Source organism: Sceloporus undulatus, chromosome 2 (genome assembly GCF_019175285.1).
Source record: "Sceloporus undulatus isolate JIND9_A2432 ecotype Alabama chromosome 2, SceUnd_v1.1, whole genome shotgun sequence".
NCBI lineage: Eukaryota > Metazoa > Chordata > Lepidosauria > Squamata > Phrynosomatidae > Sceloporus > Sceloporus undulatus.
Genome location: NC_056523.1, coordinates 104,342,174 through 104,368,095, shown reverse-complemented (window position 1 = coordinate 104,368,095; position 25,922 = coordinate 104,342,174). Strand labels below are relative to the sequence as shown.

The 25,922-nt window shown below is 44.1% G+C and overlaps 2 protein-coding genes across 8 annotated transcripts in view; both read right to left on the bottom strand.

The window, feature by feature from the left end:
- Nucleotides 1–25,922, bottom strand: part of ARHGAP26 (Rho GTPase activating protein 26) — a 402,649-nt gene that overhangs the window by 22,823 nt on the left and 353,904 nt on the right. For 5 of the 7 annotated variants that reach the window (XM_042450195.1, XM_042450199.1, XM_042450196.1 and 2 more), the window contains one exon: nt 14,715–14,825. The exons of the other annotated variants lie outside the window; for them this stretch is intronic. In XM_042450195.1, coding sequence (XP_042306129.1) covers nt 14,715–14,825 — 111 coding nt within the window. The remainder of the gene's footprint in view (nt 1–14,714; nt 14,826–25,922) is intronic. 7 annotated transcript variants of the gene reach the window in all.
- On the bottom strand, nt 4,216–8,143 carry LOC121921720. The gene is made up of 2 exons (XM_042450194.1): nt 6,697–8,143; nt 4,216–6,076 (listed from the first exon to the last, which is right to left on the bottom strand). Exons 1-2 carry the CDS (start codon nt 8,132–8,134, stop codon nt 4,596–4,598), a joined length of 2,919 nt encoding a protein of 972 aa, XP_042306128.1. The 5' UTR covers nt 8,135–8,143; the 3' UTR covers nt 4,216–4,595.

The window sequence follows — 25,922 nt, the reverse complement described above, 5'->3', positions numbered from 1 at the left end:
GGTGTCCCTCAGACAAGTTGGGGGGCCGAAACTGAGGGGTGGAGCTTCCACCCTCCGGGGGTGGGGCTGCATACTGGGGGCGGAGCTTCCACCCTCCAGGGGTGGAGCCACCCTCCAGGGGCGGAGCCTCCACCGAAGCCCCGCAAGGAGGAGGCGGCATGTGCCCGCCCTCTCCTCGGTCCCTTTCTGGACAAACACCCCCAACCTGCATTCCAAAACACACACAACAGCACATTTGTGCATTTCACACTTTGGAAGGTGACACTCTCTCGGCTTCAGAAATAGTAGTTGCCTGCCTCTCAAGCTCACTCATCATCATCACCATCATCACACTATCATTGTCAAAGCAAGGGAGACTTGTTAGCATTAAAAGCACCCAAAACACACTTTGGAAGGTGACACTTTCTCAGCTTCAGAAACTGTAGTTGCATGGCTCTCAAGCCCACTCATCATCATCACCATCACCACATTATCATTGTCAAAGCAAGGGAGACTTATTAGCATTAAAAGCACCCAAAACACACTTTGGAAGGTGACACTTTCTCAGCTTCAGAAACAGAAGTTGCATGGCTCTCAAGCCCACTCATCATCATCACCATCACCACATTATCATTATCAAAGCAAGGGAGACTTGTTAGCATTAAAAGCACCCAAAACACACTCCTTGGAGAGAGCCGGCCAGGGCCAAGGAGACCTCTCTGCAGAGGGGCTCCTTGGCTCTGGCAGCCCTCCCGCCGGCGGAGAGAGCCGGCCAGGGCCAAGGAGACCTCTCTGCAGCGAAGCCTCCTTGGCTCTGGCAGCCCTCCCGCCAGCGGGGAGAGCCGGCCAGGGCCAAGGAAGCCTCGCTGCAGCGAAGCCTCCTTGGCTCTGGCAACCCTCCTGCTGGCGCCAGCGACGCCCCGGCCTTCCAGAGGCCCGCTGCCGCCGTCTGAGCCCTATTCGAGGGGTCCGGCGGCTGCAGCAGGCCTCCTAGAGGCCGAAGTCTTGTGCGACCATTTCTGTGGTCGCGCGAGACTTCGCCTCTGGGCGCAGCCATTTTTCGCCCAAAATGGCGGCGTCCAGAGCCACAAAAAGCCGCGCCTGCCGCTGGTGGTGGCGGCGGCGGCGGCAGGAGCAGTCGGGGGCCGCTCCAACGGCCTCCGCGGGCCGCATCCGGCCCGCAGGCCGTAGGTTGCCGACCACTGCTTTAGTGGTTCCCTGATATGAGAGGGGAGCCCCTGAGTGACAACCATTTAGTTTTAAGGCATGTCATTCCTGTCAATGTGGAAAGTAATGTGTACCTTGAGAAGTGAAAAGGAAAGAGGCCAACAGTTCCAGACTTGGAAAACAGAATCCCCTTTTGTCTCTGCTTTCTTTTTCTTCCCAGGAACAGTTCCCTTAAAACTTTCCCCACCTTCCACTTCCAAAGCAGAAAGAGCAAACAGAGGAAAGTGACAATTTTCAGGAAGGGACTTCCAGCTCCTCATGCTGATCCCCTCATGTGGGAGCCCATTTGCTTACTGGGTAGGGGAAGGTAATCATTCTCTCTTCATAAGGATCAGTAAAGGGGATTCATGATAACTTGTGACTTAAAAGGGAGATTATGGGCTGGCAGTTCAGTTTTTTAAATATGGTTGATTGATTTTCTTTGTTTTTCATGGAGTGATGGGATCCCATGCTCCATTTGTCCCTTCTTCTCCCCCTTCCTTGATTTGGTTTGTAATCTATTTTTTCTTCCTACAGGTAAAGCCATGTGCATCAGTTCCCTTTTGCACCAATACACTATTTTAGTGGGAGATTAGTATTTAAATTTGAGCTCCTTTAGTCTTTGAAAATCCTTAGGTAAGACGTGCATAAAGAGAAAAACAGAACATCTGAATATCAGACAATGCAACTCTACTTAGAGTTTCAGACTGATCCAGAACAGGAGATCTACAACAGATACTTGTCAAAGTACCACAAAACAACAAGCCTTTAATTTTAGGTTAAACAGAACTTCCAGCTGATTAGTGCTGTTACTAAAAAAGAAGCTCAATATGGTTGCATGATTAAATGAAAGGAAAATATTTGTTGGAAAAAGTATTTTGCACAGTGCAGTATCTCCACTGGGACTATTAAATCTGATAAGTCTGCAGGCATATAAATAGCATGAGTGATCTTGTAAGTGTCTCTATGGAGCCACATTCCCAGCTTTCCCCAGCAGCTCTTGGGGTCAAACCAGATGTGATATGAAATGCATCCATGCATTTAAAATTTCCAGAGAATAGCCACATTAGTTTTCTGGCATCTTAAAGACTAACAGGTTTTAATTGGCATACACTTTAATGGACTACCACTCACATCGAGAGCTATCAAGGTCTTGGAAGCTTGTGTGAAATAAAGTGCGATTGACTTTAAAAGTGCCTCAAGACCCTTACATTTAAACTGCACTTTCACAAAATGCAAATACCATCTGTCAAGCGGGTATGCAGATGCAAAAGAGAATTATTGGGATGGTAGCATGTAGCTACACTAATGAAAACATCTCCTCAGTAGCTGCTGTTTGCAGTGTAAGAAATTTTCCATAGGAGACAATGGCTGATTTCCCTCCAATGTAAGCAACTCTGGAGGAGATATTTTGATCAGAAATACAGCAGGGAAGCAAAAGGAGATATTTATTTCCTTTTCTGCTGTGAGCCTGAAAATTATGTACCCCACCCAGTGAATAATATTTCATTATTAAAGAATGTGTCCTTAAATAAAAATGCACAGTTAACATCATCTTAGCTTGGTCCTTAGATGTGGATTATCTAGGTTTGGGGAAAACTATGGAGCAAGCCAAGCCTTGAAAAAAATTACACTGCTGTCAACACAATCTTTTTGCATTCACATGTGTGTGTCTGGAAGTTAAGAAGTGAATGCAGAAACACTGCACCTGAAATTCAGTGGAACCATGGTATCCGATGGGGTTTATTTCCCGGACTCCTCCATGCATATCAAAATCACTGGATGCTCAAGTCCCATTAAAGGCAATGGAAAAGTAAAATGATATCCCTTTTTAAAATTGTAAAATCAAGGTTTGCCTTTAGGAATATATATACACACAAACACACACACACACACACACACACACATGAACAGGTTGCTCACCTGTAACTGTGTTTCTTCGAGTGGTTATCTGCGAATTCACACAAATGGGTTTATTCTGCGCCTGCGCAGCAATCTTCGGAAACTTCTAGAATCTCTAGGCAGAAAGTAATGTATCTTTCTGCAACTTTTTGGCGGTAGCTCCGCCCACCCATATATAAGGCCCCTGGTGGCCCGCTCCTCTTCAGTTTCGAATGAGCCGCTAATCAGCGCGGCAACAAGCGTTGTCAAATGAGCAGACACTGAGGGGATGGATGGGCGGGTTTGTGTGAATTCGCAGATGACCACTCGAAGAAACACAGTTACAGGTGAGCAACCTGTTCTTCTTCGTGGTCTCTGCGAATCACACAAATGGGTTTAGACTAGCGAGCTATAGTCAGTGGAGGAGGGAGTGTCAATAACCAATAAATGACATAATCAATAAAGTATGTAAACCAAACAACTGTGTTATTTATTAACAGTGCAACAGGTCTATTGCATAGCAGAGAGTAACACTGCCCTCCCAAAGGCTGCATCATGCCTGGCCCTTGCATCCAGCCTGTAATGTCTAATGAATGTCAATGGCTGGGACCAGACAGCTGCCTTACACACATCCTCAAGGGGAATCCCCGTCAAAAAGGCTGAGGATGCAGCTACCGCCCTAGTTGCATGAGCTCTAACTCGACCTGGTAGAGGCTTCCCAGCCAGTTCGTAGCAGAGGTAGATGGTGCTGGCCACCCACTTGGAGAATCTCTGCGGTGATACCGGCAGCCCCTTCTTGGCTTCAGAGTAGCACACAAAAAGTCTCTCCGAACGCCTGGAAGGAGATGTCCTGTCCAGATAGAACGCCAGTGCCCTGCGGACATCCAGGGCATGGAGCTGACGTTCAGAGTCTGTGGTCGGGTTAGGAGCCAGAGTCGGCAAAACAATGTTCTGGTTGATGTGGAAGGCAGACACCACTTTTGGCAAGAAAGTGATGTCTGTACAGAGCACCACCTTGTCCTTGTGGAAACAGAGGAAGGGTTGGTCCATCCTCAGGGCACACAATTCACCAGCTCGGCGGGCTGACGTTATAGCTACCAGGAAGGCCGTCTTCCAAGTCAGGAGTCTCAGATCCGTGGTAGCTAAGGGTTCAAAGGGCTTGGACACCAACTGTGCCAGGACGGTATCTAGACTCCACTGTGGTGTAGGGTCTAGAATCGGTGGGTGCAAATTGTTGAATCCCTTAAGGAACCTCTTTACGAGAGGATCCCCAAAGAGAGAGGGCTTGTCGTGAAACAGGTAGTGAGATGAAATGGCGGACAGGTAGCATTTGATAGAACTCAAGGAGAGACCTGCGTCTGCTAAGGTCATGAGAAAGTCCAGAACTACAGGGATGGAGACACGGGATGGTGGAATGTCCCTTGCGTGTAGAAAGGTTAAGAACCTATCCCATCTGTAGGCATAGGACCTCTGTGTGGATGGTCTCTGTGCTGCCTTGATGATGTCCTGAACACTGGATGGAAGTGTCCTCAGGATTGGATCCTCCATGCTACCAATGGGAGGGATTGTATCTCAGGATGGTGAATTAGCCCGTCGTGGAGCGAGAGCAGGTCGGGCCGGTTCTCGAGGCGGAGATGGTCCTGCGCCCGTTGTAGGAGCGAGGCGAACCAGGGCTGTCTGGGCCACCACGGCGTTACCAGGATTGCGTCCGTGTGGTCGGCCAACATTTTTGAGAAGACCCTTGTGATCAGAGGGAACGGAGGAAAGGCGTACAGGAGGCCTTGGGTCCATTTGAACTGGAAGGCGTCCCCTTCCGATCTTGGGTCTCTGTACCGTGAGCAAAATCTCACGGTATGAGTGTTCAGCCAGGAGGCAAACAGGTCAAGGAGGGGGGTTCCCCAGCGATTGAAGAGTCGGGAAACCACCTCTGGATGCAGTCTCCACTCGTGGCGGGTGGATGATGACCTGCTGAGACGGTCTGCCAGGTCGTTCTGGTCGCCGGGCAGATGGATGCATTGTAGCAGGATCTTGTGGTCTATGCACCATTCCCAAATGCAGATGGTGATTGATAGCAGAGTCCTCGACTTCGTACCGCCTTGTTTGTTGAGGTAGTACATGACGGTGGTGTTGTCGGTGAGAAGGAGCACCACCCTGTCCGCGAGGACCGCCTGAAAGGCTCTGAGTGCTTTGTCTACGGCGAACATCTCCAATACGTTGATGTGGAGAGTAGCTTCTGCCGGTGACCATCTGTCCTTTATTGTAAGGTCCAATGTGTGGGCGCCCCATCCTTGCAGGGAGGCGTCCGTAGTCAGGGAGAGGTCTGGCTGAGGGGGTAGAAATGGCATCCCCACACAGACATTGTCGGATTGGAGCCACCATCGTAAGGACCTCTGTACCGTCCTCGGGATGGTGAGCAACTTGGTAGCTGTGTCTCGGACGGGGTCGAACACGGAGAGGAACCAAGATTGAATGGGCCTGAGGCGCAGTCTGGCCCACGGTGTGACGAAAGTGGTGGAGGCCAGGTGCCCCATGGCGACTTGAACTGCACGGGCCTGAAGCGAAGGCAGGGCTGCAGAGATGCACAGAGGGCTTGGAACCTTGTCTCTGGAAGGTACGCCCTCATCTGTACAGAGTCCAGTGTTGAACCTATGAAGTCTGTTCGCTTGGTAGGAGTCAGGTTGGACTTGTCGAAGTTGACCTGTAGTCCTAGTGCTTGTAGCAGGGATAGGGCAAAATCCAACTGCTTGAGCAGGGCGTCCTTTGAGGATGCTGCGAAGAGCCAGTCGTCCAGGTACGGGAAGACTGTGATTCCCTTCTGACGTAGGTAAGCCACCACGGGTGCCATGCACTTCGTGAAGACTCTTGGAGCTGTGGAAAGGCCAAAGGGAAGGACCTTGTACTGGTATGCCTGGTGTCCAACAGCGAAGGCGAGGAACCTGCAGTGGTCCTCCAGGATCGCTATGTGAAAGTAAGCGTCTTTCAAGTCTAGCGTCACGAACCAGTAGCCTTCCTGTAGGAGTGGTAAGATAGAAGCAAGAGTTACCATCCTAAATTTTTTGTAAACAATAAAGTTATTAAGGGCTCGAAGATCCATTATGGGTCTGAGGCCAGAGTCCTTCTTCGGTACAGTGAAGTACCTGGAAAAAAAGCACCGGTTGAACTCAGAAGGGGAGACAGGTTCAATGGCGCCTTTGTCTAAGAGGGTGAGCACTTCGTCGAGAAGGGTGTCTGAGGGGACGGTTGAAACAAAAGCTCCAGTTGGCGGGAGCTCAGAGAACTCTAGGGCATAACCCCTTCGGACGATGTTAAGTGCCCAAGAGTCCGAAGTAATGGCGGCCCAGGTGGTGAAGAAGGGGCTCAGCCTGTTGGAGGTGACGAGGTGCGCAGGAACACATCAGAACCTCTTCTTGCCCAGGCCATCCTTCTTCCTATACCCCTGTTGGTATTTGGGTTGGGAAGATTGACGCCTGTCCGGTGGGGGAGCAGGCGACTGGGAGGATTGGCCCTGGGGGTTACTGTCCTGGTGGTAAGGACGGTCCTGGGGCTGAAAACGGTACTGGCCTCCTGAGTGCCAGGGGCGCTGGCCGAGATACCTCTGGCGAGGAGATTTGGACGGTACGGAGGACATACCGTGCTTCCTAGCCGCGGTCTTCATCCGGTACCTGAAGCTAAGCTTCTCGTCCGTGTCCCTATTGAAGAGGCCCGAGTTGTCAAAGGGCATGTCTTCAATAGCCGCCTTTGCCTGAGGGGTAAGATCTGAAGACCGGAGCCACGCATAGCGGCGGAGAGCTATGGAGCCAGAGAGGATTTTGGATGCACAATCCGTGGAGTGCCTGGCGGAGATGATCTGCTGTCCCGCCATCAGGTGGATCTCGTTCCTGAGAGCCGCCATCATACGCCTCCATTCCTCGGGCAAGTCAGCAATGGTGGGATCCATCTTCTCCACCAGGGACTGGACGTAGGCCCCCATGCAAGCCACGTAGTTTGCGATCTTGAGATCTAGAGCAGCCGAAGCGTAGAATTTCTTCGTCAAGGCATCCAGCTTCTTACTGTCCTTGTCTACGGGCGAGGACGAGGCTTTGGGGGCAAAGGTGGACTGGGCCCCTTCAACAATAGCTGAATTCAGCTTGGGATGGTTAGACAGCCAGGACGGGGCGGATGGAGTGACCCGATACAGGTTCTCGATCCTGCGCGAAGTGGACAGGATGGTGGCTGGGGCGTCCCAAGAGCGCTTGACGATCTTCTCCAGGGACGGGAGGTAGGCCAGGGCTGGTGGGGCCGGAGCAGAGCCGTGGATCCTCCTTTCCACCGGGTCGAGAGCATCGTCCTCCGGATGGGCGACTTCCAGCTTGAGGGCGTCAGCCATCCGTATGACCCTGTCGGCAAAGGCCCTGACGTCATCTGTGGGCGAAGGGACAGAAGGGCCCTGAGGCACAAACGGGGTATCCTCATTCGAGACGGGAGATGCGGAACGGGGAGAGCCCGAGCCGGACCTCGAGGGGGATGGGCTCCGCCGTCTGAAAAGAGGGTCGGATGTCCCAAGGTCGTCCCGGTCGTCCCGGCGGGAGGTGTCATCATCCGGACGATGGCCTTGAAGGTGAGCACGGAGGTCCCGGCAAAGGTGGGACGGGTCAACCGGGATGAGGTACTGTCCTGTGCGCTGATCGTGGACGAGATCTGGGAATGCCTGGAAGAGGTCCCGATCGTGATCTGCAGGGGGGCGATGGTGTGCAGCCAGAGCCTCATTGGCTTCGGTACCTAGCGTGGCCCGGTCTCGTGAGGCAGAGCGTGGTCGTCTGGTTGGCGAGGGCGAGGGGGATCTTGACCTCGGCCTCTGAGGGGAGAATGGAGCATAGGAGTCCTGAAGCTCTCCCTCCGATGCAGAGTCCACGTTCACAATCTGTAGGCTATCTGCTGGTACAGAGAGGTCACTGGTGAGGAGGACTCTGGGCTCGAGCGGCACCGTACGGGAGAGGGCCGGTAGAGACGGAGTCGGGGTCTTCACCGGCTCAAGAACAGGCGATGTCGACGGTACTGGCCTCGACTCAGGCGGAGGCACTGAGACCATGCTTGGGGGCCCCTTGCAGCGGCTTTTGGCCGGCGGGGAGGTCGAGCGAGCCCGCTTCTTGTCCCGGTTGGAGCGTTTCTCCCCCCTTTCTCTTGGGGGCTTTGGGGGCGTCCGCTTCCCCAGAGGCTCCAGAGCCGCCAGGCTGGCTGAGAACCCTCTCATAGAGGGCGGCCTTGAGAGTCCGGTCCCTATTCTTGAGGGCTTGGGCGGACATGGCCTTGCAGTGGGCACAACTGCCCTGAATGTGTGCCTCCCCCAGGCAGAGGACACACTTGTCGTGGCCATCGGCCCTGGGGATTTTCACCCCGCACTTAGTGCATTGCTTGAAAGAGGCCATGGTAAGAGGAGTCCGTTACCAGTCCGAAGTCAAGCCGAAATCAGAGAAAGTCGTCAAGCCAAGGGAAGGTCCGAGAGAATGGTCAAGTGAAAGTCCGAAGGTCAAAGCCAGAGATTCAAATACACAGGAGCAAGCAATTGCTAGCGAAGTTCCTCGAGCTGCTTAGCGCAGCGGAATGAAGGAACTGAAGAGGAGCAGGCCACCAGGGGCCTTATATATGGATGGGCGGAGTTACCGCCAAAAAGTTGCAGAAAGATACATTGCTTTCTGCCTAGAGATTCTAGAAGTTTCCGAAGATTGCTGCGCAGGCGCAGAATAAACCCATTTGTGTGATTCGCAGAGACCACGAAGAAGAAACACATATATATACATACACACACACACAAACTATTTTCAAACCATGGATGATTGAATCCATGGATAAAGAATCTATGGACACAGAGGGCTGACTGTATTTCAGTTACAATCAGTTTACTACAATCAGTTTCTTTTTAAAACTCATTGAAACCCATGAACCTTGTATTCACTTCTCACAGAACTCTCCCACACGTGAAATTTCACGATATCTCGTTCCTCCAACTCAAATTCAAAATTCTGATTAGGCTACTGCTATCATTTATGTTTCCTGTCTTCAATGAGACCAAGTAATTTGTCTTGGTGTATAAAAGCAAACAAACAAACATAAAATCACAAGCACATGCATAACAATGAAACTGACTCAGATTTACACAGTTTAGAGTACCTACTCATAATCTCAACTGCAGATTAAGATGAGGAGGCAATGGGGAGGAACAGTGTTTCATAGGCAAAAGAGAAAGCTGCTGAGCTCCTGCTATTCAGGAAATCCTGTAGCTGTTTATTATTAGGAACTGGGAAGGGTTGGGGAAGGAACCCAGAGGGAGGGGAGAGGGAAACAAAGGCAAACACAGTGCACTGCTGATTACTAAAAGTTAAACAGCACTTTGGCAGAAGAATCCGCACCATGTAGTCCATTTTTGAACTCCCATTTTCTTTTCTTTGCTGTTATCTCCATGCATGTCTGCAGCAGCTACAGTGCCCTTCTTTCTTTTGCACTGCAGTGCCCTTCAAAGCCCAGCCTGGATTATCAAGGACATAAATGAGCCCTGGATATTTCTGATCACTCGTTTAAAAAAAATGCCTCTGAGCATGGCATGTGGCCAGGAAAGCACTCAGTTGAGTTCTGCCCATGTGACCTTGTAAAGTCTAATGAAGAGTGAGATATTCTTCTCCCCACACATACACCTCCCACAGATGGATATGGTTCTGATTATGTTACATTACATGCAGTGCCACATCAGATGTAAAACATGACAATTATCCTAGCTGGGAATCTGAAGCTAGGCATTTGTGAGTGGTTTTCACCTAAAATTAATCTAAACTCCAGTACAATGCATGCATCCTTTCTGTGACCCTATCATGAACTAATAAGTCTACTATCCAGCCCAGATGGAAAGAAGTGAGAAAGTGAGGAAACTGCACTTTAATGCAACACATTAAACCTCATGGCCTAAGAGCCATCCAAAAGAGCAGTTCCAAGGAGTCTTCAGCATACAGCCTTCTTAAAAAAAAAAAAAAAAAAGGGGGGGGGAGATGTTGCCATTTTGTTACATAGTGATCCATTTCCCATAAGTAGTGTCAGGCTCTGAAGCCACCTAGAAAATCCAACTTGTACCCCACAGAACCATCTATAGTTACTTAGGAGTGAAACAGATATTGTACATGCTCAAAAGTGGTAGTGTAGTGTAAGGGGGAAGACAGAGCTCCACCAGAAAATCAGGAAAAATTATGGATTGTCCTGTCCAGCAAATGAGGTGATAATAAGTCTTTCGCATCTTATTATTCTTTGTGCTAATTAAGAATACAGCTAGTCTGAGAACGAGGGGAAAATTCAAGCAGAATGCATGGTTTTTCTTCTCTGAAAGCTAAACTGATACTGTCACAAGTAAGCATCACTGAGATCGATGAAGCTTATTTCCAGGCAACTGTGCCTAGGAGGCATTGCAGTCATATTTAATTTGTGGTTTGTTTATTCTGTTATGTCCATATTTTATCACAGGAAAAGGTGTGCGTACATGAATTCTGCAGGAATGTCTCCTTGGTAATACAGCTATAGGAACCATTACAATCAGCTCCTGTGTTTCAAAATACAGCACTACACCACTCCTCAAAGGAACAGGCATAGAAATTAGGGTACATTTGGGTTGTACACTGCAGCACTACAAGTGATAATCTGCCTCTAGAAAAGTGACAGACATTGGGGTTTATAAAGCTAAAGACATATATTACCAATGAATTACCATTAGCAATCACAGGGCATCTTGCCATGGTCACTCATTACAAAAGTCCAAGTTTTCTGTTTACCAAGATAAGGAGCACTATGATATGCCAGGCCTAGGAAAAGGTTCTAACTCCAGGTGCTGGAAGTAAAAAAAAATAAGATTGCAACATAAATATTTTTTGGACATAATAGACAACTCAATAACATCCTGAGTTGGAATTTAACTTAAATAATTATTAAAACACCCTATTTAATTTGTTTCAAGTATGTTTCAAGTATGTTTTAATATTCCCTTCAAATATTAAGTGAGGCAGTTCCCAGTGTACTGATGGGAATCTAAGGTTGAGATAAGCTGCCCAGGGCCACTCACCCAGCCCATGCTGGGATGTGAATCTAAAAAAGCGTTACAGAGAAAGCCACTCTGCAAAATATGAATGTTATAGGAACAGCTGGATGGGTTGAAACCCCCACAACTCATTCTTCCTGATTAGGGTCATCACAATATGAACAATCCTAAAACCTATATAGATCAGGAGACTCAAGTAGGTCACAGCTGAACTGAGGCTCACTTTTCTGGCCTTTAGCATGCATACTGAAAATGCCTAGGAATCAGAAATGGGCAGCCATGTACTTGCAGTAGATCAGAAAAAAATGGGGATGCACATCTTTGGTATTATATTTCCATACAGGCGTAATGGCCTCATCCACTGAATAGCATCCACCATTATTGCAAGTTTGCAGGCTTGGAGGACAGAGTTGGCCTGACAAATAATCCCTTAGCTGGTTTGACTCAAGATATAATGAATGGCCACAGTCACACAAACAACTCCACAGCTGATCATGGATGCAAACCTAGGTCATTCCACTATTCCAGCCCACTTCTTATGACTGTTAATTGATCCTAACAGAGTCTAGAAGTAACTAACTACAGCAGATCCACCATTTCACCCTTTCCTGGACAGGCATAACCTACCCACAGAAGTTTATGCACAGGTAACTTCCCACTACTGTTCTGCAATCTATGTGGGGCAGCCATCACTTACAAGCTTCAGATAGTACAAAATGCTGCACCTAAACTGCTGATCAGCACATCCCAAAGAAATCATAAAACACTGGTCTTAAAAGAATGGCACTGGCTTCCAATATGCTTTAAATCTGATCAAAGGTGCTGGTGATAATATTCAAAGTCCTAAATGCCTAGGGACCTTGATATTTGAGAAGGAACAGCTCTCCCTATATATAGTGCAGGACCTAGCTATTTTTATAAATAACAAATAAAGTCTTTACAATTATCTAGTTTTTTGTAATTAGTCCTTTCCCTCAATAACAAACATATAACTACACTACAGTTGTAACTTCATAAAGGATAACTTTTACTTCTTTCCCAATGTCACTTTAACATTTAATGTGACTTTTTAAAGCTACTGGGATGGAAGTGACACCAAATGGTAGCGGAGGAATGCTGCCTGATTCAAGAGCTGGCTCATGCCGTGCCTCGAGCTGCTGCCTCAAGCTTTGTTCTGGGTGTCAAGCTGATGAGAGAGGAAATGGGAAGAGACTGAGTTTTGTACCACAGGGGAGCAGCTTGTGTCATTACATTTTAAAAAAAAGTAATTAAAAAGCAGTTGTTTTGCTACTTTTGAGAAATATAACTTACCTTTAAAGGTTGTAACTATCAGCACCCCTCTTAGATAAGGCTAGAATTATTGTTAATTATTTGTAAGAGAACAATCCAAGCATGGGATCCTAATAAATTGGCCATTTATTTATTGCTGCTGCTCTTTGAGATCTAACAGCCTCTAGCCAGATAGGCTTTGAAGACTATCATAATACCTAATAGAAAAAAGTACACTATGTGGATTTCTTATTTAAACATAAATTCAGCCTCACAGTTGCCTTTCTCTATCCTTCACCTTTCTAGGACAGGGTCAGCTAGGCCACAATGGTCCAGGCACTGGTAATCACAAGGCTGGTCTACTTCAGTGTGTTGTATATAGGGCTGCTGGCTGGTCGAGAAACTGTAGCTGGTACAGAATGCTTCTATTATGCTTCTCAGTGGGCCAGCCTATTGGTAACACCTATGCTGAAATAACTGCACTGCTTGCCCATTTGCTAGTGGGACAGGTTTAAGCATTTGTTCTTACCTTATAGAGCCCATAACAACTTGGAACCTGGTTATCTGTGAAACTACCTTTACCATGATAAATGTGTTCAGCCTTTGAGATAATAGGGAGAGCCCTTCCTGGTGCCATATACTCCCAGTATCTACTCAGCCATCATTTGGAGTAGTGCATTTAATGGGGGATATCAAATAAGTAGAATGTTGTTCTACTGGAACTTTGATATGCTCAATCTAGTTTTCAGTGCTTATTAAAAACATACTTATTCAAGCAAGCTTCTGTGCAGTTCAAACTGAAATTCCTTTATGAGACCCCATAAAGAGTGTGCTTGTGTATCTGTGCATATTTAGGGTCTTAATGAGGTATGAAAAAGGTAAAGCTTTCCCCTATGACATGATTGACAAGTCATGTCCGACTGTAGGGGCCTATGCTAATTGCTGTTACTAAGCCAAGGGAGCCAGCATTGTCAAATATTACTCTGGTGGTTATGTAGCCAGCATAACTGAATGGAATACCGTTACCTTCCCACTAAAGTGGTATCTATTTATGTACTTGCACTTTTATGTGCTTTCAACTGCTAGGTTGACAGGAACTGGGACTAGTGACAAGAGCTCACCCCATCATGGGGTGCTTGGGTGTTGACCTGATGATCTTGCAATCATCAGAGTAAGTGTATGAACCACTACTTTGAAATTCTTAAATCTAAATAGTAAATAAATACATACATGTACATATGTATTGTGACTACTCTTTCATTTCCTGCTGCTGTTCCTCTCCAGCAGAGACATAATCTGGGCTCAAGGATTTCATTTTCTGTTTTGATTACCTCCCCCACTGTCTCCATTTACCCACAGAGTAAAGGAGCGCCAAATATTTTCCTCACCTATTTGGCACTTCTGAAAATCCTTTAGGAATATTTTTCATGAGTTAAAATTACAGGAAGTCCAACGTGGGAAAATCTAGGAACAATATTTCTGACATGGGTGAGACCAGTGCCCTTGAAATGTAAATTAGGCTACTGATGAGAAGAGGAAATTGACCCACATAGATGGTACAACATCTGGGAATCACAGTGTGCAGAATTGCACTGTGGTAATTGTAGTATGGGCAAGCATTTGAAAGTAGTCAGGAATGTAAGAAAAACCACTGGTCTTTTGCAGGTTAGTCCATTTGTTTGGCTTAACTGTTCTTAATTTCAGGAGGTCTATTGGTTTTGAATCCATACAATGTGCCAGTTTATAATTAATCCATATCAGATTTACAATTTCTGAAGTCATAAATATCACATAAGCATCTGAACACTATATAGTTATTTTCACTGGCACATTTGAATATGTGGGAAGGCAGTGTGGACTGCAGACTTTAAAAATTGCATGAACCTTTTCTGCTGTTTTACATACTTGGGAATGATAATGAAAACCTCCCTGTTGCAGAGGTAAGTTCAGCGAGCCTCCAGAAGATCAAATCATTTCGCAAAAATAAAGCAGAAAGTCAACTGTAGTCATTAAAAAAACCAACAGATCTCATAGCTGAAAGGAATGCTCCAAAAAGGGGAGGTACTGCAGCTGGAATAACTGGAAAGCAAAGGAAGAAAGTGCTTAGGTAACTCAAGCCACTTTTCTAAATGTCACAGAATGTATCAATGTTTTCCCTCTGTGCTGATGCTGGACAGCAGCTATGGGACTGTGAAGTCTAGTAATCAAAGCAAGCTGGACCACAGTGAGGAATTCTGAGTGAGGCAGGGAGAAAGCATGTAAACGTAAAATATGATAGCAGCAGTGCAGCAAAACCAAGCAAAACAAAACCCTCAAACCTGCAACAGACCTGATGGGGGATGAGTCGCTGGACGTAGAGGAGGTGGGCATAGGGCTGGATGGTGCAGAGAACATAGGCCAGGACGGTGAAAGGGGTGACGTTGGACTTGGATTCTGAGGGCTGCAAGACAGAACCGGATAACTCATCAAGACACAGGAAAGCACAATAGAGACAGATACATACACTTAAGGCATGATTGAACAGTCATGGATTGCAGCACAAGAAGAAACTCCAAAATAGAATAATTTGGAGCTTTGGGGAAACATTCCAGAACTAGAGGTTTCCTTCTTGGAACTCACACTGCTCTGTTATTCCTGGGTGCTTGTGTCTTTGTTGCAATCAGTAACAACATTCCAGACTGATGCCATCTTGTTTCATGGACTTGTTTTTCTCTCAGCCACCTACCTGCTTTGTTCCACATATCCTCCAGGGATTGTCACAGATGGCATAATCCACAACAGAACATCTTATTTTGTTTCATCTTACTATACCACTGTTCTCTGGGTCACAATCCATAGCATGTGAAAATGATGTCCTGTATACATTTGTAATGAGCCTTGTATACTGGAAAGCAACTGCACTTTGTTATCAAAAGGATGGCAAAACATGGGATTGCCAAGGATTGTCACTTTCACTTTAAATGGAATGCTAGTAAAGCCAAACATTATCTCTTGATCCTCATAAGCTGCATATCTAGCATGGAAAAATTATGGAAGTGAAAAGTAGGGACTGGACAGGGCCTCAATAATATGTACCTATTACATGCCTCCTGTGACTATGCAACCTTGACAATACAATGGGTTTCTCATACTGGGGGAAGAGTCCCAGGCTTAAGAGCACACAGTACTTCACTGAATGTACAGTATTTCTGTCAACAAGACATTGGATGTATTCTTCACTGTCCATAGATAAACACTGTTCATACATATAAATCCTATTATTATTATTATAAACACTGTTCATACATACCTTTATGTCAGAGGTTTTTTAAAAAAACCCAAACCAAAAATTGAAAACCCAGTCTGGACACTCTGACATGGACATATGGTGCTTTGAATTTGTAGTCAGATAACTTGCGTGTCAGTTGAATTACCTTCAAGAATAATCCACAAAATGTTGGGCCTAAAATGTGTCTGACATTTCCTCCCTCCAAATACCATTTCAGACGCTGATGGTTTATCATCATCACCCTCACCATCATTTATAGCTGCTTTTTTCATAATATTGGGACTTAAGGCAGCTTACAGAACATTAAAACCAGAAAAAACAAAACAAAAAAGCACATAGAAACATCAATTGTGTGCGTGTGTGTGTGTGTGCGTGCACGCGCACGCGCATGCATAATGTTAAAAAGTCATTAAATAATCTACAGAAGTAAACCCCTTTAGGAATTCACTGAAAGAATATAAAAAAACAAGAAATTAAGACACCATTAAAAGTTCACTGCAGTCACTTCCCAAAAAATTGCTGGAATAGACCAGTTTTCACTTGGCAGTGGAAAGACAGCAAAGAGGCACACAGCCTGGCCTCTCTAGGGAGGGCATTCCAAAGTATGGGAGCAGCCACTGAGAAGGTCCTCTCCCATGTACCCATCAAATGTACCTGAAAAGGCAGTGAGGCTAACTACTTTGTACTGCTTGGTAACTAGAAACAGTGTGCTACGTTTGCTCCCATTTTTCCAGTTTGGATTTAGAGGCTTTATAAAGACCAGCATGCATGCCCACAATGAATTCTTGCTACAGCACTCTGTTCTTGACATTCATTTGTGCTACTTTTTCTTCTCTACAGGTAAACCAAGCATCTGGGTCATTGTGTGTCTTAAGATATCACTTTGTTTTTCCTTGATGGAAAGGACATCAGTTAAACTGTAGTTCCTTTGGAAAATTTCCTGCTGAGAAAATGCATACAAAGATAAACAGATCAACTGAAAGTAGTGTGTCAGGAAAAGGTCATGTTTTTAGGGGAAGAAAAGAAACCCTGTGTGGAAAAGTGGAGGTTTGAAATACTTTCCCTTTTATTTAAAAACTAAACGTTGCTCAGAAAATGTACACTTTTCACACATCTACCTTTTCACCCTCATGGCTTGAGACAACTTCTTTTAGTTTTCAGATATATAAAGCAGACTCAATAGTCTTCTAGACTGGAACTGAATAGGCAACCTTCTAAAGTCATTTATGAACAATCATTCAGATAAGACTCTATTTAACCTTAACTTATCCTTTTTAGCATTAAATACTCATAGGCATGATTTATCTACAAAAGGAAAATGACAGGAATGAATGGAAGGAAATGTATATGTCAAACTCAAAAATTAATTACAGAAATTCTCGCTGAGAACCAGAAGTCATATGGGAAAATAAAAGCCTCTTTAAACCAAGTCAGACAACTGGTTCATCTAATTAAATATTGTCTATACTGGGGCTGAGTAACTTGTGATTCTCTAGATAGGATATTCCTCACTATATTAGATAGAGCTGATTGGAGTTGTAGTCCAGAGGGGCACAAAATGTTTACTTTTAACCATAAATTGACCAAAAAGTGATGGTGACTCTCTAGGTTTTCAGACAGAAGCCTATTCTAGCCCTACCTGGAAATATCAGGAATTGTTATCTCAGTTGGAAAGGAGATGCCAAAACACTCTTTAGGTATCAGTATTACTTAAGCTTACTATATCACATAAAGTGGTATCCATTTAGAGGAAATAGAAGCACAGAGATTTAAGCTGTTACTGAGAAGAGGAACAATTTCATCTGGTCATATCTACATGAATAAATTTGACATTAATGAATCAAGATAATTTTATAATCTTGTTACATAATTTGGAACTTGCCCACAGAAAGAGGTTGGGAAAATGAGGTGAGCAAGAAAAGTAGAGAGCAAGTCTACAGCACTAAAAATCTGCCAAATAATTTCATTTGGGCAGCCAAACCCAACTGGTTGAAAACTCAACCTCTTTTTTCCAAGTCTGAGAAAGCCAGTGCTCTAAAACAGTGCATCTCAAGTCATCTGATGAGGGAGACCTGCACCCCCCACCCAAATGCCAGGGACTAGTGCCATATTTGTGCCTATTGGCAACATCCATTTCTTTCTTTCCTGGAAAGTTACCAGGGACAGATAGTGGCTGAGGTCCACTTGGAGTAGTACTGCTCCAGAATATTATTTTGGAAGGTCCAATATCTCCCACCTATATTTGCAGAAAGAGACGTAGCCTAGTGTGACAGTAGAGGAATTAGATTCTGTTTCCACAGAAGGGACCTTGAAAATGTTGGCACCAAAGCAGATGAAAGACCTCCATCCATCTCAACTGCTACTGGCCCCAGAGGGAGAGAGGAACTGGCAGTATCTGCTGGTCATCATCCCTTCATCAAATGCCATTCCCCTTTACTTGTATGTTGTGTCTTGTTTAGACTGTAAGCTGGAGAGTAGGGAAGTGAGAGCCTTTGTGGCTGAAGAGCTGAGTATAAGTACTCAATAAATAAAATGCTGGCTGGAACTTCTTAGAGTTGAAGTCTGAACCATCTGGAGGCTGACATGGGTTGTGTTGAGAAAGCTACCAGTAAGTGACATCTATGGGAAGTTAAGTCATCAAAGTTCATACTAATACAGTAATATAGAAAGCATTCATATCACTAGTTAAGAATGAACTTGACCAAGTTTATATAAATAGAAAATAAGTGACTCATAGAAATTTACAAATATTGCACACCCCATGTTAACAGTGGCCAGAAACTGCAGTTTTGTTTCTTATCATAGTTCTTGGTCTGGCTTGCACTCAAATATTTTGCTGTAAAAGCAGTATGTAAATATGCACAAAAGATTAGCTATTCAATTCTGAATAATGTTTAACCTACAAAATTCTTATCTCAGGAAAATCAAGTTACTTAGAAACATATTTCAGTTAAAGGATACCCTCAAGATCTTTCCTCCTACTTTAACACCTTGGGTTTCCTTTTTTTTTTTACTGAATGATTACTAGAGAACAAGAGAATGGTGTATACTTCAGTATTTACAGAGCACACCCACACAGTGTACACTATCTCATTTAGTTGTATTTCCTTCTCAGTAGGAAGATCAGACCCCATATTCAAACTGTCATTGATTCACAAGAATTGTTGTTTCTTACTATATGGCAACCAAAATTACCTCCATGTGGCAAGTAGTTCACACGGATCAGACCTGCCAGCCCCCATATGATTTGTCTCAATATCACACAAAAAGTCACTAGGAATGTTTGTTAATGGCAAATGATTCATGGGACTAATCCTTTCACTATATAAGACAGCCACCACCATATGATAGCAGTTTCAAGTCTACTTGAACCTAAAATGTTTTGTTGGTTGTTGTTATGTGCTTTCAAGTCAACCCCAACTTATGGTGACCCTATAAGTAGGGTTTTTTTTTTTTGTTCAGAGGTTTGCTTTGCCTTCCTTTGAGGTCAAGAGAGTATAACTGGCCCAAGGTCACCCAGTGGGTTTCCATGGCTGAGCAAGGATTCAAATGGTAGTTTCCTGGAGTTCTAGTCTAACACTCAAGCCACTTACACCACGCTAGATATCAGTCTAAAATAACCTCCTGCATTTTGTGTTGGTTCTATGAATGCTGAAAGCTCTCTCTGGGCTGAAGCATACGGACTTGAACTTGTGTTATTCAAAAGCTGGTCAAAAACCTGCTCTCTGCACTGCCCCTCCCAAGGTGAGCTGAACACCCATGGGCTGTCTACACCACACAGCGTCAAGTCATTCCGTGTGATATATATATATTTGTCCGTTCTGCTATCTAGTCTTGCTGGTTTTGGTGATCCAGGTAATTTTAATGATGATGACACAAGACTTTATCTGATGTGAGGGTGTCACGAACACTGACAAGAAAAATCCAATCCAATATATGCTAAGCCAGTTAAATCACAGTGTTGGTAAAGAAGGAAAGGAAAGAGAAGACAGAGGAAGTGCTGCCAGAGAAAGAATAAAAACAAAATGTCAAACAAACCAATGATTTATCTCTCAGCAATGTGTGCAAAGGGGGCCTAAACACGCTAAAGGCACCAGATCCTATCTGATCTTGGAGGCTAAGCAGGGACAATTATAATTAATATTTGGATGGGAAACCCTCGACAAATACCAGTTGCTGCAGGCTATATTTCAGAAGAAGGAACTAGCAAAACCATCTCTGAGTATTCAAGAAAACTCTATGAAATTCATGGGTCTAAACTGACAGGTGACTAATCAGGGCTGACCCTGTTTGACTTCCAAGATCAGAGGTTCGTCATAAGTCAGAAATGGCTTGAAGACAGGTAACAACAATTTGGCAATGCAGCACCTTTCAGTAGCATTCTAGGGCTGTAAATTATGCCGATACTTATTTGCAATGGAAATGCTTTCTCTTAAAATGTGATAATATTCAAGGCTAAAATGCAGAGATAAAATTCTCAAGACCATCAGTGGAGCTTGGATAAATTTTCAACAAAACAGAGGGGGTTATTTTAGACTGATATTTAGCATGGTGCAAGTGGCTTGAGTGTTGGACTAGAACTCCAGGAAACCACTGTTTGAAACCTTGCTCAGCCATGGAAATCCACTGAGTAACTTTGGGCAAATTACAGTCTCTTGACCTCAAAGGAAGGCAAAGGCAAACCTCTGAAACAAATCCCTACTATAGGGTCACCATAAATTGGTGCTGATTTGAAAGCACCTAACAAACAATAAATTATTTTAGGTTCAAGTGGACTTGAAACTGCTACTATATGGTGGTGGCTTTCTTATATAGCTAAACTGTACTTAGCAAGTTGTAATTGCATTGGTTTTTCCTCGAAATAAACATCCCAGGTGTGTTTTTATTTTTTCAGTTTCTAGGAACTGAAAGTCAACATGGTGTCATTGTTTCCTATTTTACATCAGACTGATATGCCTTACACAGGCATCCAAGAAATAAAATAAAAGTTTAGTGTACAGGGAGTTGATGGCTTCAGTCCAGTTTTCTTGTGGGAAAATATCTCCATAATAAGAATCAACATCATAATTTGGCACCAAGAGAACATTCTTGACCAGATTAGAATGGTTTATAATGGAGGTCAGTTTTGGATTTTTTTTTAAGTGGAAGGAAGTTCATTTTTGTGTTTTTTTGCCTGAAATAATTTCAAGTCCAGGTTTATTTGAGACAGACATTAATATATGATTGAGGGAAATATAGCGTGAACAGAATTTAGTGTGCTGGACAAGGAAAACTGAAAAATCGGGCTTCACTGAATTTTTCCAGTCAAAGTAAATTTGCAATTAAAGGGTATTTTTAGAGGGCCACAAAATAGCCCCTTCTGCCATAAGTGGGCCTTTCTGGGCTTTACAAAGTCTTCACAGCTTCAATGGTGCTGTAAAACTGTAAAAAGCAATAATGTATTTTGCCATCACACACACACACACACACACACGTTCACTAAGACATGGCTACATGAAGACAGCAATTTAAGCTAATTCAGAGTAAAGGTAATCACTGTTTGAAACACAGTTTCCTTACTCTGTATTAGCTTTCTTTCTCCACAAGGCATCAAAACAGAATCAAATGTGAAGATTATACATAACTTATTTGCTGCTGCTGCTGCTATTATTATTATTATTATTATTATTATTATTATTATCCTGCCTTTCTCCCAGTATAGGGACACAAGGCAGCATCCTAGAAGGGGGGAAAAGAGATTTTTATTTAAAGAGAGATGCAAAGATTTTCACTCTGGAGCAGTACAACATTTAGGTATCCAGTATCAGATACCTAAATACCAGGTATCAGGGAGAGAAGCCTTGGCAGGTATGCAAGGAGGAAAGAACTAGGAGGAATAAGAACTTGTAGTGAAAATTTCCCAACTTCCCTCAGAATTCTGCAGCATTCAATTAGAACTATGAAAGAGGGAGCTTGTTAAAATCCAGGCTTACTTGTTTCCAAAGTATTACCTCATCTATCTATCTATCTATCTATCTATCTATCTAGATATATAGGTTTGATACAGATATAGGTTTGTGCATTTATGAGAAGAGAATAAAGATTTTAAAACCCCGCCACCAGTATTTCCTTGCCTCTTAACATTGTGATGCAATGCCTCCTGCCCTTATGCTCCTTTATTTTACAAAGCATGTGACTGACAGTCATAGTCAGAGGAGGGCCGAGGTCACAGCCACACCTGCATGGAAAGGTTTCTTATGTTTCCCAACTGGTACTGAATAGCTTGACAACAAGAACAGGGCTTTAACAACTTCTTAACTGGACATCAACAGTGACAGTCACCCCTCTGAACACTCAGGTAGGGAGGGGAGGGCCCTGTTTCACTCTATACTGGCTTTGGGATTAGTAGCTAGGTAAGAAACCCAAATGCCTCCAACAAAAATTATTCAGGTTGACACAGCTTTAACTGCCATGGCTCAATGATATGGAATTCCAGGAACTGTAGCTTGTTGTGGCATTCGAGTTCTCTGACAGCGAAGGCTAAATGTCTCACAGAACTACAGTTCAGAGAATTCCATAACACTGAGCCATGGGAGTTGAAGCAGTGTCAACCTGGATTATTTTCACAGTGTGGATGCACCCCCAGAGTCCCAGAAAACAGAGATAGGTTACATGAGATACCATAATCTCCCTTATGAACCAGCCACGATTATCAGGGGAGGCCTTATTCTTGGTCCCAGCATATCCTATATTAGGGTGGGGACAATGAGAAAAGGCTTCCTTTAAACAGCGGTTCTCAACCTGTGGTTCACGATTCCTTTGAGGGTCAAATGACCCTTTCACAGGGGTTGTCTAAGACTATTGGAAAACACATATTTCCAATAGTCTTAGGAACCAAGACACTGCTTCTCTATCCGTTGGGGGTCACCCACCATGAGGAACTGTATTAAAGGGTCGCAACAGTAGGAAGGTTGAGAACCACTGCTTTAAACAATGGTTGGATGGCCATCTCTGAAGACTGCTTTAGTTGTGGACTGATGCATGGCAAGGGATTGGACTACATGGCCCTTGTAATTCCTTGTAACTCAATGATTCTATGATTCTTGGTGGAATCTTCCCAGCTCTGGAACTCACTGCTGAGCTGAATTATGCTGCCCCCCCTTCTCTGTTGTCTTTCTGCTGGCAGGCAAAAACATTGTTACAGAGGTAGGTCCAGGAGTGGGGAAGCATTGCCTTTAAAAATGAGAATCTTGCCTCCCCACCCATGAAATTTTCCTTCAGTCTCCAAATTTCTAGCACTGCAGACAGGGTGACACCAAAAATCATTCACACCTGGCACTCTTATATTCACTGTGTTCACTGGGTAACTTTGCCAACCTGTTTTCTTTAGGTGTCTAATATTTCTACAGAAATTCCCCCACTTGAGTTGGCCTTTGACAGTTGAGTAGTATAACCATTGAAGGGTGTGGGAGTTATTTCTTTTGAACATGATGCACTTTTAATTGTATTTTAAACCTGGGTTTATGTTTATGCTTAAAACAAACAAAAAACCTCACATGGTCCTCTTCTGATTCCCCCTCCCTCTTTCCCTTTTTAGGTCAAGCAAAATAATAATAATAGGATGTATATGTTTCTCTTCTTCCCAATCCAGATGTGGATTGTTTTTATTTCAATTGTACTGTTCTTAGCTGTCCTGAATGGCTTTCTTTGGCAGACAGGAGGGGTATATGTTTAATAAGTAAACAAGCAAACAAATGTGCTGTGAAGAGATGAATTCCATGCCATGCCATAAACGCTTCTTGGTCTGAATTAACAGTAAAGTCCATAAGGATTGCATGGGCTTCCCCACATGCAATACTGGCAGGTAGGTGCTGGAAAGCATCACCTAATACATACAGAGCTGATCTGATTCACTGCACTGTTAGGATTCTCCTCTTCCAATATTCAATGATGCTCTCAGATATTAATGGACATCAGCATGGTTTCTCAACTTGTATTTTTAAAGACCAAAAGGAAAGCACAGAACTTCTCTACCTTGGAGAATGACCCAACCTCCCAGTGTGCTAACTAGAAGTACATGTAATCCTTTAAAAAAGCAGTATGTAAACAAGTCCTCAGGAATTCCTGAATTGGTTAACTCTTTCATCAGTGTTTGTACCAGCTTTTTCACATGATCTTTTGCAAGTAATATTCTAGTGTCAGAAAAGCTATACGAATCTTAATTTGGGAGGCAACCACTTCCTAATGCACCCTAAGATACAATGGTTTGCTTTGACTTGTCCCTGGACGAAAATCTCATTTTGCCCTTCCAAATCATTGTCTTGCATTCATCTGTCTTCCTCCGTCCATTTTTTCCACAGTGGATTTGTTCCACTGTATCCATGGACCCATTCACATGAATAATTCACTAATTTCATCTTCTAGCAGAAGTCAGCACATTTACTAAGCAGCGGAGGGGGGGTAGGAATGCACAGGTGCAACTGTTGAAGAGTAGCATTTAATTTAGTTCCTTTATTATTTAAAAACTCTGAGTATGCAGTTTCTGCAGGAGAAAGCAGCATATGTGTACAGAAATGGGCAAAGATGATGTCTGGGATACGGAGCGACAAAAGTCAAATTAGATTAAATGTGACAAGAGTGTTGAAGTGGACACACTGCCTCTGCTACATTAACACTGAAGTGTTTTTGCTGATTCTGAATGTGGGATTAGGACACTATGGCTAAAAATGTTCCTGGAGTACAGTAAAAATCTCTTTATTATTTAAGAGCACAGGAAGAGTTTTGCTGGATTAGACCAAGGTCCCATGTAGCCAAGTATCCTGTTGCTAAACAGTGACCACCTCCACGGCTCCAGGAAAGCCACAGAACCTGAAAGTAACAGCCCACTGCCCTACTCTTTGCTTCCCCAATCCCTGGCATCAAACTTGTTACACAAAAATATGCTAGAGAAAGTGCCACCAGGAATGATATCCAAGAGTTGGAGGAATATGCTTTAAAAACATTTCTACAGATGTTTATTCCCCAGTCTATCCCTCTATGGCTATCATATTAAAACCTGTTGGCCATTTCTGATTTTCCTATAATTTAAACAAACAAAAAGTTCCTGGCTTATTTGAACATATGCAAAATATATTTGCACCAAAAAGTGAAACGTAAACAAAAGCCTGCACATATTAGGTGGCAGGACTAGATGGCTCTTCCAACTATAATTCTACGATTAACTCCATACTTGCATGTCTTATGAGCCCTACCTGCCTTACCTCTCTTTAGATACCACAGTAGAGAGAGCATGGAAGGAATGCACATACATTATGTTCAATATGTACAGAAGCCTATTTCTGCCCTCTAATGGAAAGAACGTGACACTTCCACTCAAGTGCATCTTCTTTTTACTAAGTGAGAATGCAATGGCCTTTGTACTTTTACATTAGCACACACACACACAAAGGACTTTTCATCTGGAAGCTGCAGCTATTGCCTTTTTCCTGTTTGCTAGACTAGCATGCACTTCTGTCCAGAAGCTTTTGAGAGATGTAGTAAGCATGGGTGTCACTCTGCTCCCTGGATGAAAAGGCTATTGGTGGGAAAGGGCAGAAGAGAGCTGCAATGGCATCACACACAGTGTAGGGGGGGGGGAGGACAACAATAGGGAGATGTAACATGGCAGACAGATCTTGTGGCACTGGCATCAGATTTGAAAGTGACAAATATGTATGTTCTATAAGGAGATATAACCTGCTAGGCCTTAGTTTAGATGCTGAAACTATACAACAGTCTAATAATCCAGATAGACACCACTTTAACTGCCATGGGTCAATGCTATGGAATGCTGGGAATTGTTGTTTCTTGTGGCATCAGTGCTCTCTGACAGAGGGCTAAATGTCTCACAAAATTCCTAGAATTACACAGTATTGAGCCTTGGCAATTAAAGTGGTGTCAACCTGGATTATTTCTCCAATGCGGATGCATCCTAAGAAAGCAGGATAGGGTCAGTGGGTACCTCCACATCACTGCATCATGCTAAGATTTATGTGGAGTCATTTGGATTGTTTTTCTTTTCTCCAGAGAATTCCGTAGAAAAGCCTGCACATCTCAGATGGACAATTAAATCAGGATGTACTGTAAATACTTTAGCCAAGTAATTTGGGTCAGGAATTGTAGTAATAACAATGATAGATAGAAACATCAGTTTAAGTTGCCACTATGTAATATTTACACTATAATTACACTATAAAGGAGCCCTGGTGGTGCAGTGGTTAAATGCCTGTACTGCAGCCATTCACTCGAAAC